The sequence below is a fragment of the Mandrillus leucophaeus genome, unplaced genomic scaffold, assembly GCF_000951045.1.
Source record: "Mandrillus leucophaeus isolate KB7577 unplaced genomic scaffold, Mleu.le_1.0 Scaffold451, whole genome shotgun sequence".
Classification (NCBI taxonomy): Eukaryota; Metazoa; Chordata; class Mammalia; order Primates; family Cercopithecidae; genus Mandrillus; species Mandrillus leucophaeus.
The window spans coordinates 605562-620206 of NW_012104821.1; the positions used below are offsets into that span (position 1 = coordinate 605562).

Here is a 14645-nt window from a genome sequence, read left to right on the forward strand (position 1 = left end):
GGCCTCCCTAAGTGTTGGGATTATAGGCGTGAGCCACCGCGCCCGGCCAGCTCTTGCTTTTGAGACTTGCAAAACTATCTTTCCCCATGAATAGCGTGACATGATGCAACTGGACTGTGTAAGACAGACTGCAACACAAGCAAAATGGCAATGCCAGAGCTTGCCAGAAAATCCAAGAAGTTGTATATGGTGATAGCTGTAGAGATGCTGCCTTGGAGGACACTGAAGTCAAGCAAGCATTTAATGTTTGGTTTTTTGTTTTGTTTTGTTTTGTTTTTGAGAAAGGGTCTCACTCTGTCACTCAAGTTAGAGTGCAGTGGCATGATCATAGTTAACTGCAGCCTCAAACTCCTGGGCTCAAGTGATCCTCCTGCCTCAGCCTCCTGAGTAGCTGTGACCACAGGCATGCACCATCATGCCCGGCTATAACATTCAGTTTTGAGCAAATATTGATCAATGAGTCCAACAATCCAAAAAATGAGCTGAAAACTAGAGGTCACCAGGCCTTTATACATCTGTCTCCCTGTCTGATGGCCCCACTAAACATAGCATAATGGCTTTTTCTTCCCTTATGCCTTCCAAATCTCATACAAACTCTTATATTAGACAAGTCTAACCTAGAACTGGAGAAAAAAGTGATTTTGGGAAATGTAGTTAATGTAATACAATTTTTACACTCAAAACACTGAATCCAATTCCCAGCCATGAGCAAGGACAAAGAATAAAATATAAAAATAGTATATTAAATTAATTTCTGCTGAAATTACTCACTAGACAATAAAAGCTTTAAACAATAAAAACTGATCATCTCAGAAACTCTAACGTCTCTCTTAGGAAAAAGAATAGGAAGAAAAATATTGAGTGGGCAAGTTCTACTATCCACCATGTAGACTAAAAACAAAGCATCAACAAAAACCAAAGTGTCAATATTATAGTGACTACCCATTTAAAGAACGATGAACATAAATTAGAAACCACTTTTTTAAAAAAGACCACTCCTGCCTCTACAGAAAAATTTTTTCACATCCTCCATGGATCCAAAAGATTTTGTCATGGAAATCATATTTACATCAGAACCAAAATTAAAGCACCTCATACTAAAAGGTATGTGGCTGGAGCTGAAAAGGTAAATTTATCACCTTAAATGTTCCTATCAGAAAACACTGGTAATCAAAGAGCTAGCAGTCTACTTTAAGGATGAGGCACTGATCTTCATTTCTAGTATGAATTTTCTTATACATAATAAGCAATGTTCATAAAGTTTTCAGTACATGATTTACATACACAGGGTTTCTCTGAAGTGTCCTCAAATCTTCAAAACGATGAGCAACAATTTCCTACTTTCTTACATTCATATGGTGTCTCCACAGTATGAGATCTCACAAGTTGCCTAGGATCTGAAGCTTTGCAGACATTCCCATATTCCTTACATTTATATGTTTTCTCTAGTGTGAGTTTTCACATGTCTTCGAAAGTAGGCAGGACAAACAAAGGCTTTCCCACATTCTTTACATTCATAGGGCTTCTCTCCAGTGTGGCTTCTCACATGCCTTCGAAAGGATGAGGGACAACTGAAGGCCTTTCCACATTCCAGACATTCAAAGGGTTTCTCTCCAGTGTGCATTCTTGCATGTACAGTAAGGTATGAAGAATGACGAAATGCTTTCCCGCATTCCTTACATTCATAGGGTTTTTCCCCAGTGTGCGTTCTCATGTGGATCCTAAGGGCTGAGGGATAAATAAAGGCTTTCCCACATTTCTTACATTCATAGGGTTTCTCTCCAGTGTGAGTTCTGATATGTACTGTAAGGTGGGAGGAACTAATAAAGGCTTTCCCACATTCCTTACATTCATACGGCTTCTCTCCACTGTGAGTTCTTAGGTGTTCGGTGAGGGACGAGGAACGACTAAAGGTCTTCCCACACTCCTTACATTCATACTGTATCTTTCCAGTGTGGTCTCTCACATGTGCTCTAAAGGACGAGGGACAACTAAAGGCCTTCCCACATTCCTTACATTCATAGGGTTTCTCTCGACTTTGATTTTTCACATGTGTATTAAGGGAAGTGGGGAGGTAGAAGGCCTTTCCACATTCCAGACATTCATAGGGTTTTTCTCCAGTGTGTTTTCTTATATGGATACTTAAGGAGGAGGGGCAATTGTAGGCTTTCCCACATTCCTTACATTTGTAGGGTTTCTCTCCAGTGTGTGTCCTCACATGTACAGTGAGTTTTGAGGACTCGCTGAAGGCCTTCCCACACTCTTTACATTCATAAGGCTTCTCTCCAGTGTGAATTCTTATATGTATTATAAGGTGAGAGGAAGAGCTAAAGGCCTTCCCACATTCTTTACATTCATATGGCTTATCTCCGCTGTGAATTCTTTTGTGTTTGGAGAGTGAGGAGGAACAACTGAAGGCCTTCCCACATTCCCTACATTCATAAGGCTTATCTCCACTATGAATTCTTTTGTGTTCTGTGAGCGATGAGGAACAACTAAAAGCTTTCCCACATTCCTTACATTCATAGTTTGTCTTTCCGACGTGAATCTTCATATGTGCCCTAAAGAATGAGGAACAACTGAAGGCCTTGGTACATTCCTTACATTCGTAGGGCTTCTCTTCAGTGGGGGTTTTCATATGCTTCTTGAAACAAGCAAGAAAATGGAAGGCCTTCCCACATTCCTTGCACTGATAGGGTTTGCTTCCAGTATGAGACTTGATGTGATTCTTAAGGGATGAATGATCCACGAAGGCCTTTCCACACTCATGGCATTCATAGGATTTTACTTCAGTGTTTCTCTTGAGTGAATCAAGATTTGGAACTTGGCTGAAAGTCTGTCCATCTTGATTTTCTTCACAACATTCATAGATATTCTCTACCATATGATTTCTTTTAAAAATAAAAGACACATTATTAGTAAGAAATGTCTACCAATTTCAGTGAATGTGTATGTTTTCTGCCCTTCTGTCAAGTTATAAGCTGAAAGTTCTCACAGAGAGTTCTACCATAGCCAATACCGTCACCCACCCAGTTATTGACTCCTGGGATTTTTCTGATAACTGTTTACAACTGAAGTATGTGTCAAACATTCAAAATCTCTGTCTCATTTGTGGAAAAAAATTAATTCATGAAAATTCTTTCTCAAACCACAATCTTTGACCTAGGCTTGTTAATATATACATACTTCTTAAATTTCATGACTTTGAGATTCTCTCCTGAGACACTTTCTCTTTCTCACGAATGGCACTCACCTCAAATGTCTCTCATGGCTTTTGTTCTGATCATCAATACCACAGGACTCCTGGTTTTCATGTAAACTGGAGAACCAGGAATCATTCCTTTTGAATCTTACTATTTTTTGTTCATTGGATATTTTTTCTCCACAAATATCTTGTGGAGCAACTGATTCATTAGTTTTAAGTTGAGTCTCAAAACCTGAAACAGAAAAAGTGAAAGCTTTTGTGAGCAAAGGACTTTTTGCAGAGTGGCTTTTTCAGGACTTTGGCATTAATAGGCTCAAGGGTCAAAATGGTAAGCAATTAAGAAATAATTCTATGAAGATTGAAACTAACATAACTAAGCTAGTATTAGGAGAACAAAACAGAAATTGGATAGAATGCACATGATCAAATGCTACCTTACAAAGAGGAAACGTGGAAGGTCTTTGCCAAGAACAAGGAAAATGTGACAGGACTGATAAAAAGTCAAAATAGTCATCTGAGATATCTGTGGAAGATGAGCTTCCTCAAATAAAACAAAGTTTGTTTTTGTTTTTGATTTTAAGTTGATATTTTCCCCCCAACCAAAGCAGTTTCTCCCAAGGATTCTTGCCTTCCTGGTGCTCTCCCATAAAGATGACCTGGATAAGTTCTCTCTTCACTGTCTGCAGGTCCTCCTCTCGTTCCCACTGGCAGATCAGATGGGGTGTGTGTAGCAGATACCCTGCCCAAGCAGAAAGGCATATCACAAGGGAAAATAATGAAGAATCACAAACATTTCCATGAGACAGAAACACAACTTTAGTCTTCTGATATTCTGTGAGTTTAACTGCAACACAATGTCAATTTTTTTTTTTAAAGGAGAGGTGACAGGCCAGGCGCAGTGGCTCATGCCTGTAATCCTAGCACTTTGCGAGGCCGAGGCAGGTGGATCACAAGGCCAGGGGTTCAAGACCAGCCTGACCAACATGGCGAAACCCTGTCTCTACTAAAAATACAAAATTAGCAGGGTGTGGTGGAGCATGCCTGTAATACAAGCTACTCAGGAATCTGAGGCAGGAGAATTGCTTGAACATGGGAGGCGGAGGTTGCAGTGAGCCGAGACTGTGCCACTGTACTCTAGCCTGGGCGACAGAGCGAGACTCCATCTCAAAAAAAAAAAAAAGAGGTGGTAGAAGGAAGCAGCCTGACATATAGAACTGATCTAATGTTCACACCTAAACCTCAATATCATTCCAAGCTGGTCAGACAGTCACAACCGGGACATTTTGTTCTCCTGTTGAATATAAATAATCTCACAAAATACTAATCTTGGATAAAGTTACTCTGAAATCATGATAAAATGAAACAAAACAAGGTTACCTCAAAATTTTGGCTAAAGACTTTATGCCACCCACAACATACTCAATAATGGAGTATTACTGAATAATACTGTCAGCAACCAGCAATACTATTCACTGTCAGCAACCAATCTAAAATGACTGCCCTGTGTCACTAGGCTGAACAACGTCCCCCCAAAATTTATGTTCAAATTGATCAGTGGAAAAGCACAGTGGATTCAGAAACAGAGCCACACCGATACAGTCAGCTTACCTTGACAAAATAGCAAAGGCAATACAATGGAGAAAAGATAGTACTGGAACAACTGGACATCCCCAAGCAAAAAAATAAATCTAGACACGGGCCTTAGATCCTTCACAAAAGTTAACTCAAAATGGGTCACAGACCTCACTGTAAAATGCAAAGCTAGAAAACTCCTAGAAGATAACAGGAGAAAAATCTAGATGACTTTCTGTTTGGCAATGACATTTTTAATTTTTTTTAAGAGACAGAGTCTCACTTTATCACCCAGGCTATAGTAGTGGTGTGATCAAAGCTCACTGCAGCCTCAAACTCCTGGACTCAAGTGAGCCTCCAGCCTCCACCTCCCAAGTAACTGGGACTACCAGCGTGTGCCACCACACCCTGGCAATGATATTTTAGATATAATGCTAAAGCATGATCCATAAAACAAAGAATCAATAACTGAACTTCATGAACATTAAAAATTTCTGCCCTCCGAAAGACAATGTCAAGAGAATGGAAAGATAAGCCACAGCCTGGGAGAAAATATTTGCAAAAAACATATCTGAGAAGGAACTGTTATCAAAAATATATGAAGACAGTATCAGATTTCATGCAGAAAAAAATACATATATTCAGAGAACTCTTAAAACTCAACGTTTTAAAAAAAAAAAAGACAAAAAAAAAAAAGCCAAAGACCTTTACAGACACCTCACCAAAGAACATATACAGATGGCAAATAAGCATATGAAAAGATGATCAACATCATAAGTCATCAGGGAAATGCAAATTAAAACAAGGCACCACTACACACCTATTAGAATGGCCAAAATCCTGAACATTCAACAAATGCTGGTGAGGATGAGGAGCAACAGGAACTCTCATTCATTGCCGGTTGGAATGCAAGATGGTATAGCCACTTTGGAAGACAGTTTGGCAGTTTCTTATAAAATTAAACATCCTCTTACCATAAAATCCAGCAACTGAATTGCACTCCTTTTACCCAAAGGAGTTGAAAACTTATGTCCACATAAAAACCTGCACACGAATGTTCACAGTAGCTTAATTTATAACCACAAAAACGTATAAGCAGCCAAGAAGTCTTTCAGTAGGTCAATGGATAAACGATGGTATATCCAGACAATAGAGTATTAGCAGTACAAAGAAATGAGCTCTCAAGCCATGAAAAGACATGGAGGAATCTTAAATGTATATTGCTAAGTGAAAGAAGCCAATCTGAAAAGGCTACATACTGCATGATTCCAACTCTATGACATTTTGCAGAAGGCAACATTATGGAGACAGTAAGATCAGTGGTTGCCAAGATTTAAGAGGGAGGGAAGGAGGGATGAATTGATAGAGCACAGAGGATTTTTACAGCAGTGAAACTATTCTGTATGATATTATAATGGTGGACACATGTGATTATATATTCTTCCAAACCCATAGAATGTACAATACCAAGGGTGAACCCTAATGTAAATGATGGACTCTGGGCAATGATGATGTGTCAATGTAGCTTCATCAGACTTAGAAATCTAAGTCTCTTCCTTAAACTTAGGGAAGAAGATGAAGGCAGAGAATGGAATGATGCATCTATAAGTCACAGAATGCCAATGATTGCCAGCAATCACCAGAAGACAGGAAGAGAAAGGGAATCTTTCCCCCAGAGCCTTCAGAGAGAACATGGCCCTGCTGATCCCTTGATTTCAGAAACCCAGCCTCCGGAAATGCTGTGAAGGAACAAATTTCCATTGTTTTTAGCCACCAGTGTGTGATACCCTGTTACAGAAGGTCTAGGAAACTAATACAGCCTGCTTCCCTAGACCCACCCCCAAATCACTCAACTGAAGCACAAATCCTATAATAGGTCTTTTCTAACCTCCTGTTACTAGGACATGCAAGAGACATGTATTCTTGTTTGCTGCACTGCAAAATAAACCCAACTTGTTTAACTATAGGTGTGTTCTGGTAGTCTTTGGGTAGAGGACATAGATAGCAGTAAAATCCTCAAAATGTCCAAACTGCAAACCTCCTCCCTGTGTCCTATAGTGATTGCTGAGGTTTATATCCACACTTTCGATACTTAATAAACCTCAAGGCTTTCAACCACACAAAAAAAGCATCAGTTCAATATATAGATGTTTATTTTCTTTCTTTCTTTTTTTTTTTTGAGATGGAGTTTCACTCTTGTTGCCCAGGCTGGAGTGCAATGGTGTGATCTTGGCTCACCACAACCTCCGCCTCCTGGGTTCAAGCGATTTTCCTGCCTCAGCCTCTCAAGTAGCTGGGATTACAGGCATGTGCCACCACGCCTGGCTAATTTTGTATTCTTAGTAGAGATGGGGTTTCTCCATGTTGCTCAGGCTGGTCTCGAACTCCCGACCTCAGGTGATCTGCCCACCTCGACCTCCCAAAGTGCTGGGATTACAGGCGTGAGCCACTGCGCCCGGTCCAGGTGTTTATTTTCATAGGTAAGCCACTAGACTGTAAGTTCCTTGGGGTCAGTGACCATATCTGTCTTATTTATCAATGTCTTCCCATTCCTCAGCCCAAATTCTAGAATAAAGTCAATTTAGTGAGATAAAATAACTTTCTAAACAAGTGTATGAAAGAATCTTGCCATTCTTACCTAGTGAGGCCAGGTTCTGGAAGTTTTCCAGCATCACCTCTCTGTAGAGGTTCCTCTGAGCAAGATCCAGCAAAGCCCATTCTTCCTGGGTAAAGTCCACAGCCACATCCTCAAAGACCACTGAGTCCTAAAACATACCACAAATTCTATTCAGAAAGGTACAATTCCTCCAATGTGTACAAGAGGACAGATGAGGCTGACAACATGGAGGAAATGAGAGTCATTTCATAGGAAGTTCAGAAGATCCCAGCATCTACTCTAGGACTCAGTCAACAAATCTCTCTTTCAATCTATACATAATTCATCACTGATCAAATCCTGGCTTGTAGATTTAACACTTCTAAAATACTAAATTGCCAGGCAAATTGGGTGAAGCCTATAATCCCAGCACTTTGGGGGGCCAAAGCAGGAGGACTGCTTGAGCCCAGGAGTTCAAGACCAGCCTAGGCAACAGAACATGGTGAGAATCAGTCTCTACCAAAATTTTTTTTAAAACAGCTGGGCGTGGTGGCGTGTGCCTATGGTGGCAGCTACTCCGGAGGCTGAGGTAGGTGGGAGGATTGCTTGAGCCGCAAGGTTCAGGCTGCAGTGAGCATGACCATGCCACTGCACTCTAGCCTGGACAAAAAACAAAACAAAAAAAACCACTAAATTTATCTCCCCACAATTTGATGCCAATGAGCTAGGAAAAAAGAAAGTGTTTTTCCCACCCTTTTACATAGTCACTCAATACTGTACAGCACACTTCTGACACCAGATGTGTGGGGGATATTTTCCACACACACCACGCAATTCCCCAGTGGACACCAGCTGGGTATCCTACCATTTGCTTCTGATACTATCTACCTGGAGATTCCACAGGTTGGAGATTCCACACGAGGTCCCACTAAACTGCCTCCCACTTCAGATGCCAATCCCAAGTTAAAAGGCTGTCAATTTTACTTCTGACTGGCTAAAATCAGGGCTCCTACTGCCCTCTCCTTGAGTTTGATTAATATGCTGGAACAACTCACAGAACTCAGGGAAACATGTTTATTGGTTTATCACCAAGGACATTACAAAGTACACAGATAAAATAGCCAGATGAAAAGATGGACAGGCCAAGCTATGGTGGGAAGTGGCACAGAGATTCCATGCCCTCTCCTGGCATGCCACCCTCCAGGAACCACCACACATCCAGCTATCCACGAGCTCCTCAAGCCAGTCCTTTGGGTTTTTAAGGAGGCTCCATCATAGGCATGGCTGATTTAAGTCCCAATCCTCTGATCTTGCCTGCGTCTTTCTGAACCAGCCCCCATTCTGAGGCTCTCTAGGGGCTTCCAGACCCCAACCATCTCATGAGCACACAAAAGACCCTCTTATTGCTCCAGAGATTACAAGGGTTTTTAGGAACTCTGTGCTAGGAAACAGGATGAAAACCAAATTGTTTTGTTTTCTTTTTGAGACGGAGTCTCGCTCTGTCGCCCAGGCTGGAGTGCAGTGGCACCATCTCAGCTTATTGCAACCTCCACCTCCCTGGTTCAAGCAATTCCCCTGCCTCAGCCTCCCAAGTAGCTGGGATTACAGGCACATGCCACCATGCCCAGCTATTTTTTTTTTTTTTTTTTTGGTATTTTCAGTAGAGACAAGGTTTCACCATGTTGGCCAAACTGGTCTCAAACTCCTGACCTCAGGCAATCCACCCACCTCAGCCTCCCAAAGTGCTGAGATTACAGGTGTGAGCCACCGTGCCCAGCCCCAAATATGTATTTCACAACATCATAGATGGTGACCAATGCCAGTCTTACGATGGCCTAGAAAAGTCCAGAGCATATTGAAGAAATGAGAGAAATGCTCTGGAAATGAAATAGTTTCCACATTGACATCATCAATTCCTTACTACAGAAATAACTTCACCTGTTACTTCGTTCCCACCATAGCAATCACTACAACATTAAACACAGGGTCAAATCTAGATGGGTTTTTAATGAATAAAAATACACTGAGAGAATAGAAGCTTTTCATTTTTTCCCCCTCTCACAAACCTGAGAGGCCCAGGAGCCTGCACAAGCACAACTTTGAAGTGAGGCCCACAGCTGGTCATACTTCCTTGTATTCTAGGCCAGTAGTCAACAAACTATGGCACATGGACTATATCCAAGCTGCCACTTGAATGCATAAATAAAGTTTTATTGGAACACAATAAAACATGTGTTTACTGTCTATGGCTGCTTTTGCACTAAAATGGCAAAGCTGAATTGCAATAGAAACACTATGGCCAGTCAGACACAGCGGCTCACGCCTGTAATCCCAACACTTTGGGAGGCTGAGCCGGGCAGATCACAAGGTCAGGACCATCCTGGCCAACATGGTGAAACCCCATCTCTACTAAAAATACAAAGTTAGCCGGGAGTGGTGGCACATGGCTGTAGTCCCAGCTACTCGGGAGGCTGAGGCAGGATAATTGGTTGAACCAGGGAGTTGGAGGCTACAGTGAGCCGAGATGGTGCCACTGCACTCCAGCCTGGCGACAGAGCGAGACTCTGTGTGGAAAAAAAAAAGAAACACTATGGCCTTCAGTGCCTAAAATACTATGTGATCCAATATAGAAACAGAACGCTGACTTGTGCTCTAAAACACTGAGGGAGACCTGGTGCAATGGAAATATTCTTTTGGACAATTATTACCTTTTACTTACCTGTATGCTATTTTTCTGTAATTCAACAGTTGTTCTTTCTTTCTCCATGTCCCCTTCATGAAGAAATGCAGGATATTGAGAAGTTAAAAGTAAAGAAGATAACATGAGAAGCCAGACTTCCCCAAAATTCCCACACTCATGAGCCTAGATGTTGCAGCCCATCAATTATAAGTAACAACTCCCCTCAACACACACACAGACACACACACACACGCAAATATACGCTGCTCTTGTGGGAAAGTGGAACAACCTCACGTCCCCCTAGAGATAGAAAACAGTGCTCTGGTTCTTGCTGATCATAAAGAAGAGGTTAAGAGTGCTATTCTGTAAGTTAACTGAAGACTAGAAAAGTCTGGTTGTATATTTGCCCATGATAACAAAAAGTATAAAATGTATCCAGGAATATCTTCCACAACAAGAATAAACACTCCTTGTCTCAAATTCAAGAAAGCATTGATTTATACGCCAGGCTTCTGGGAGTTCCACTCCCAATATTTCTTACTTCTGCACCACTTGGCGGGCTAACAGGCTTTGCTGCTCAGCCCTAGACCACTACCCCTGCCCCATGAGCTGCAGGGTCCCCAAAACCTGAGAAAGAGCGTCAGCTTTTTTTTTTTTTTTTTTTTTTTTTTGAGACAGAGTCTCCCTCTTTCACCCAGGCTGGAGTGCAGTGGTACGATCACGGCTCACAGCTCACTGCAAACTCCGCCTCCCAGGTTCACGTCATTCTCCTGCCTCGGCCTCCCGAGTAGCTGGGACTACAGGCGCCCGCCACCATGCCCGGCTATTTTTTTGTGTGTTTTTAGTAGAGACGGGGTTTCACCGTGTTAGCCAGGATGGTCTCCATCTCCCGACCTCGTGATCCGCCCGCCTCGGCCTCCCAAAGTGTTGGGATCACAGGCGTGAGCCACCGCGCCTGCCCGAGCATCAGCCTATTGAATTCCATATGCAGGAGGTAGAGAAGGCCGCTATGTTGTGACAAACATGCTAAATTTGCCTGCACAGTGCAGGAGTAGCAGAGTAAGACTACTTGGCCAAGCGCAGTGGCTCATGCCTGTGATCCCAGCACTTTGGGAGGCCGAGGTGGGTGGGTTACAAGGTCAGGAGTTCAGGACCAGCCTGACCAACATGTATTTACTAAAAATTCAAAAATTAACCGGGCATGGTGACGCGCGACTGTAATCTCAGCTACTCAGGAGGCTGAGGTAGGAGAATCGCTTGAACCCGGAAGGCGGAGGTTGCAGCCAGCTGAGATCACGCCACTGCACTCCAGCCTGGGTGACAGGGGGAGACTCCATCTCAAAAAAACAAACACAAAAATACTTAACCTGTGTCAGACCTGATGTGGTATCTGCAGGGCTGTTTCACAAATTTCAAACAAGGAAATATTAACAGTTACCTCCACTGCAATGGAACAAGTAGCATTTTTAAAAGCCAATAAAAAAACTGTAACATTCTTCACTGTATTAGTAACAATATATGCCAGCTGGGCAACCCTGATGTGAGAATGACTTTGCAAAGAAATGGCCACATTTTAGACTATTTCTCACAGAAGCTCTGCAATTCAAATATTATTATAACCAGTTTAGAATTATCTTAGAAAGACTCAATTAACCACATGTTCAATATTAACCCATTAGACAGCTGCTGAGGCAGGGTATGAATGCAGGCCTATTTGTCTTCAAAACCCAAACACCCCGTGAGTACATTTCTGAACACATACCTTAAATTTTAATTGTTATTAAGCCCCTTATTCCCTAGTTTTACCAGGATTTAGCCTAGAACTCTATTGGGCACCACGGAGAGTGGACAAATGAAGCATTCTAATCAAATATGCTAGGTGTGGTAGCTCTTGCTTGTAATCCCAGCACTTTGGGAGGCAAAAGTGGGGAGATCACATGAGGTCAGGAGTTCGAGACCAGCCTGGCCAAAATGGCAAAACTCCATCTCTACTAAAACTACAAAAATTAGCCGAGAATGGTGGTACACAGCTGTAGTCCCAGCTACTCGGGAGGCTGAGGCAGGAGAATTGTGTGAACTCAGGAGGCGGAGGTTGCAGTGAGCCAAGATCACACCACTACACTCCAGCCTAGGCGACAGAGACAGACTCTGTCTCAAAATAAATAAATAAATAATCAAATATGCTATCTTTGAGCTCCTTCTCCTAAGGCCTATGTTTTGGGCAACGACGCTTCCCTTATAGCCCTTACCTCCTTCATTTCATATTTATTTAGGTAACATTTATCCTGACCCTACTAACCCTACTACATGAAGTCACCAGGAATAAGGCATAGGAAAAAAAAAAAAAAAAAAGAAAAAGAAAAATCCTGAAGTAAATGAATGTTATAATATTTTGGAGTAAGACACTAAGTAAACAAAATACATCAGGTAAAGATACATGCTATATAAAAAAATGTAGCACATTATAGGGATAAGGAGACACATAACATATTTATCTTCAGCAAGTCAGGACAGGTAATGTGGCAGGGTAGAAGCAGAAAATTAAAATAACTGTTTCAGATAATGCTGGAATTTCAGAGGGTTTAGTATGTCTACTATATATTTATAAGCATTATCAGCTCCCAGAGGAAAAAAAATCAGTATTGACCAGGCACAGTGGCTCATGCCTGTAACCCCAGCACTTTGGGAGGCCAAGGCAGGTGGATCACAAGGTCAGGAGTTCAAGACCAGCCTGGCCAAGATGGTGAAACCCATCTCTACTAAAAATACAAAAAAATTAGCCGGGCATGGTGGCAGGTGCCTGTAATCCCCACTACTTGGGAGGCTGAGGCAGAGAATTGTTTGAACCCAGGAGGCCGAGGTTGTAGTGAGCCAAGATCGCGCCACCGCACTCCAGCCCGGGGGACGGAGCGAGACTCTGTCTCAAAAAAAAAAATGGTATTAATAGGCTAGACTATTGATATATGAGGTTGAATAAAGACCAGCATAAAAGTTTAGAAAGAAAATAGAAAATAATATTTTTTAAAACATAGTAAACAGAATCAGAAAAGCTAAAAAAAAGCATCCGTTGCAAAAAGAAAAACTAATGAAACTGACAAATTCAGCTTTTTAAAAAAATTTTTTTATTTAATTTATTGTTTAAGACAGACTCTCTTTATGTTCCCAGGTTGATCTTATTTCCTAGGCTCTGGCGATCCACCTGCCTTAGCCTCCCACCAGCTGGGACTACAGATGTGCACCACCATAGCCAGCAACAAACTCAGCAATTTTAAGAGCAACAGGGCTTGAAGAACAACAACAAAAATTATGAACAAGAATGAATCGTAATTACAGCTATCATAAGGAGAATATAGAAAAAATTTAAGGAATAAATATGAAGATGCACAAGAAATCAATACATTTCTAGAAAGTAGTACAACTTTCCAGCAATGATCTAAAACCTGATTACATCCACTAATCAAAGAAAAAAAAATCAGCGGTTTAAAACATGGTCAGGCCGGGTGCAGTGGCTCATGCCTGTAATTTCAGCACTTTGGGAGGCAGAGAGCCCATGAGTTCAAGACCTGCCCAGGCAACACGGCGAGACTCCTATTTTCTAAAAAGAAATAGGAATAAAGAAAGAAAAAAAAAAAAAACTACAAACACCTACAGCAAACATCCTATTTAATGGTGAAATGAGAGAATAATTCCTTCTGGAATCAGAAACAAGACAAGGATGTAAATTATATGCTAATTCTTTACTGGCAAGTGCAGTAAAGAAATGAAAAGAAATGGAAACTGCAAGGAATAAAAAGGGAAAAGATTGAAACTGACAGATGACCAAATTTTCTGTGTGAAATGTAACCAATCTATAAATGAATGATTCAAATGCATCATTAATGACATAAAGCATCAGTTCACTTTTTACCTGAATATAATGTATCAAACTGATGTCCACAGGCAGAGTATAAAATCCAGAGACCAAATACTATCTTTTCTTTTGAGACAGGGTCTCGCTCTGTTGCCCATGCTGGAGTGCAGTGATGCGATCTCAGCTCACTGCAACCTCTGCCTCCCGAGTGGCTGGGAACACAGGAGCGCTCCTTTTATTTTACTGTTTTTTTGTTTGTTTGTTGGTTGGTTTTTTGGTAGAAACGGGATCTTGCTATGTTGCCCAGGTTGGCCTCAAACTCCTGGGCTCAAGCGATCTGCCCGCCTGGGCTGCCCAAAGGGCTGGGATTACAGGCGTGAACCACCGCGCCTGGCACAAACACTATCTCATGCATAAAGAGGGCACAGGAGGGGACCGAGCCGAGGCAAATATCACCCCGTGCTCACCCGACTCGCCGCGATCCACAGATCAGCTCACAGAGAACGAGGCTGAGGCGCTTGTCCTTGAGACCCGAATGGCAGAGATGCTCTTCCTTTCTGGAAAGAGAGCAAAGGATGCTTTCGGAGGCTGATGAACTACGACATTCGTTCTCCAACTCTCGCCTGCATCAGAATCACTCCGATTTCTGGACCCAGACCAGAGTTCCCGATTCAGTGAGTTTGGGACCAGCCGCGGCCGCAGGGGCAGCTGACCCGGGCTCTCCGAGGAGGCGCCGCAGCGG

At 42.1% G+C, this 14645-nt stretch overlaps 1 protein-coding gene across 1 annotated transcript; it reads right to left on the minus strand.

The window, feature by feature from the left end:
- Nucleotides 1-1269: 1269 nt before the first annotated feature.
- Nucleotides 1270-14645, minus strand: ZNF699 (zinc finger protein 699). The gene is made up of 6 exons (XM_011994287.1): nucleotides 14371-14645; nucleotides 10093-10145; nucleotides 7416-7542; nucleotides 3834-3944; nucleotides 3254-3437; nucleotides 1270-2891 (listed from the first exon to the last, which is right to left on the minus strand). Exons 2-6 carry the CDS (start codon nucleotides 10138-10140, stop codon nucleotides 1433-1435), a joined length of 1929 nt encoding a protein of 642 aa, XP_011849677.1. The 5' UTR covers nucleotides 10141-10145; nucleotides 14371-14645; the 3' UTR covers nucleotides 1270-1432.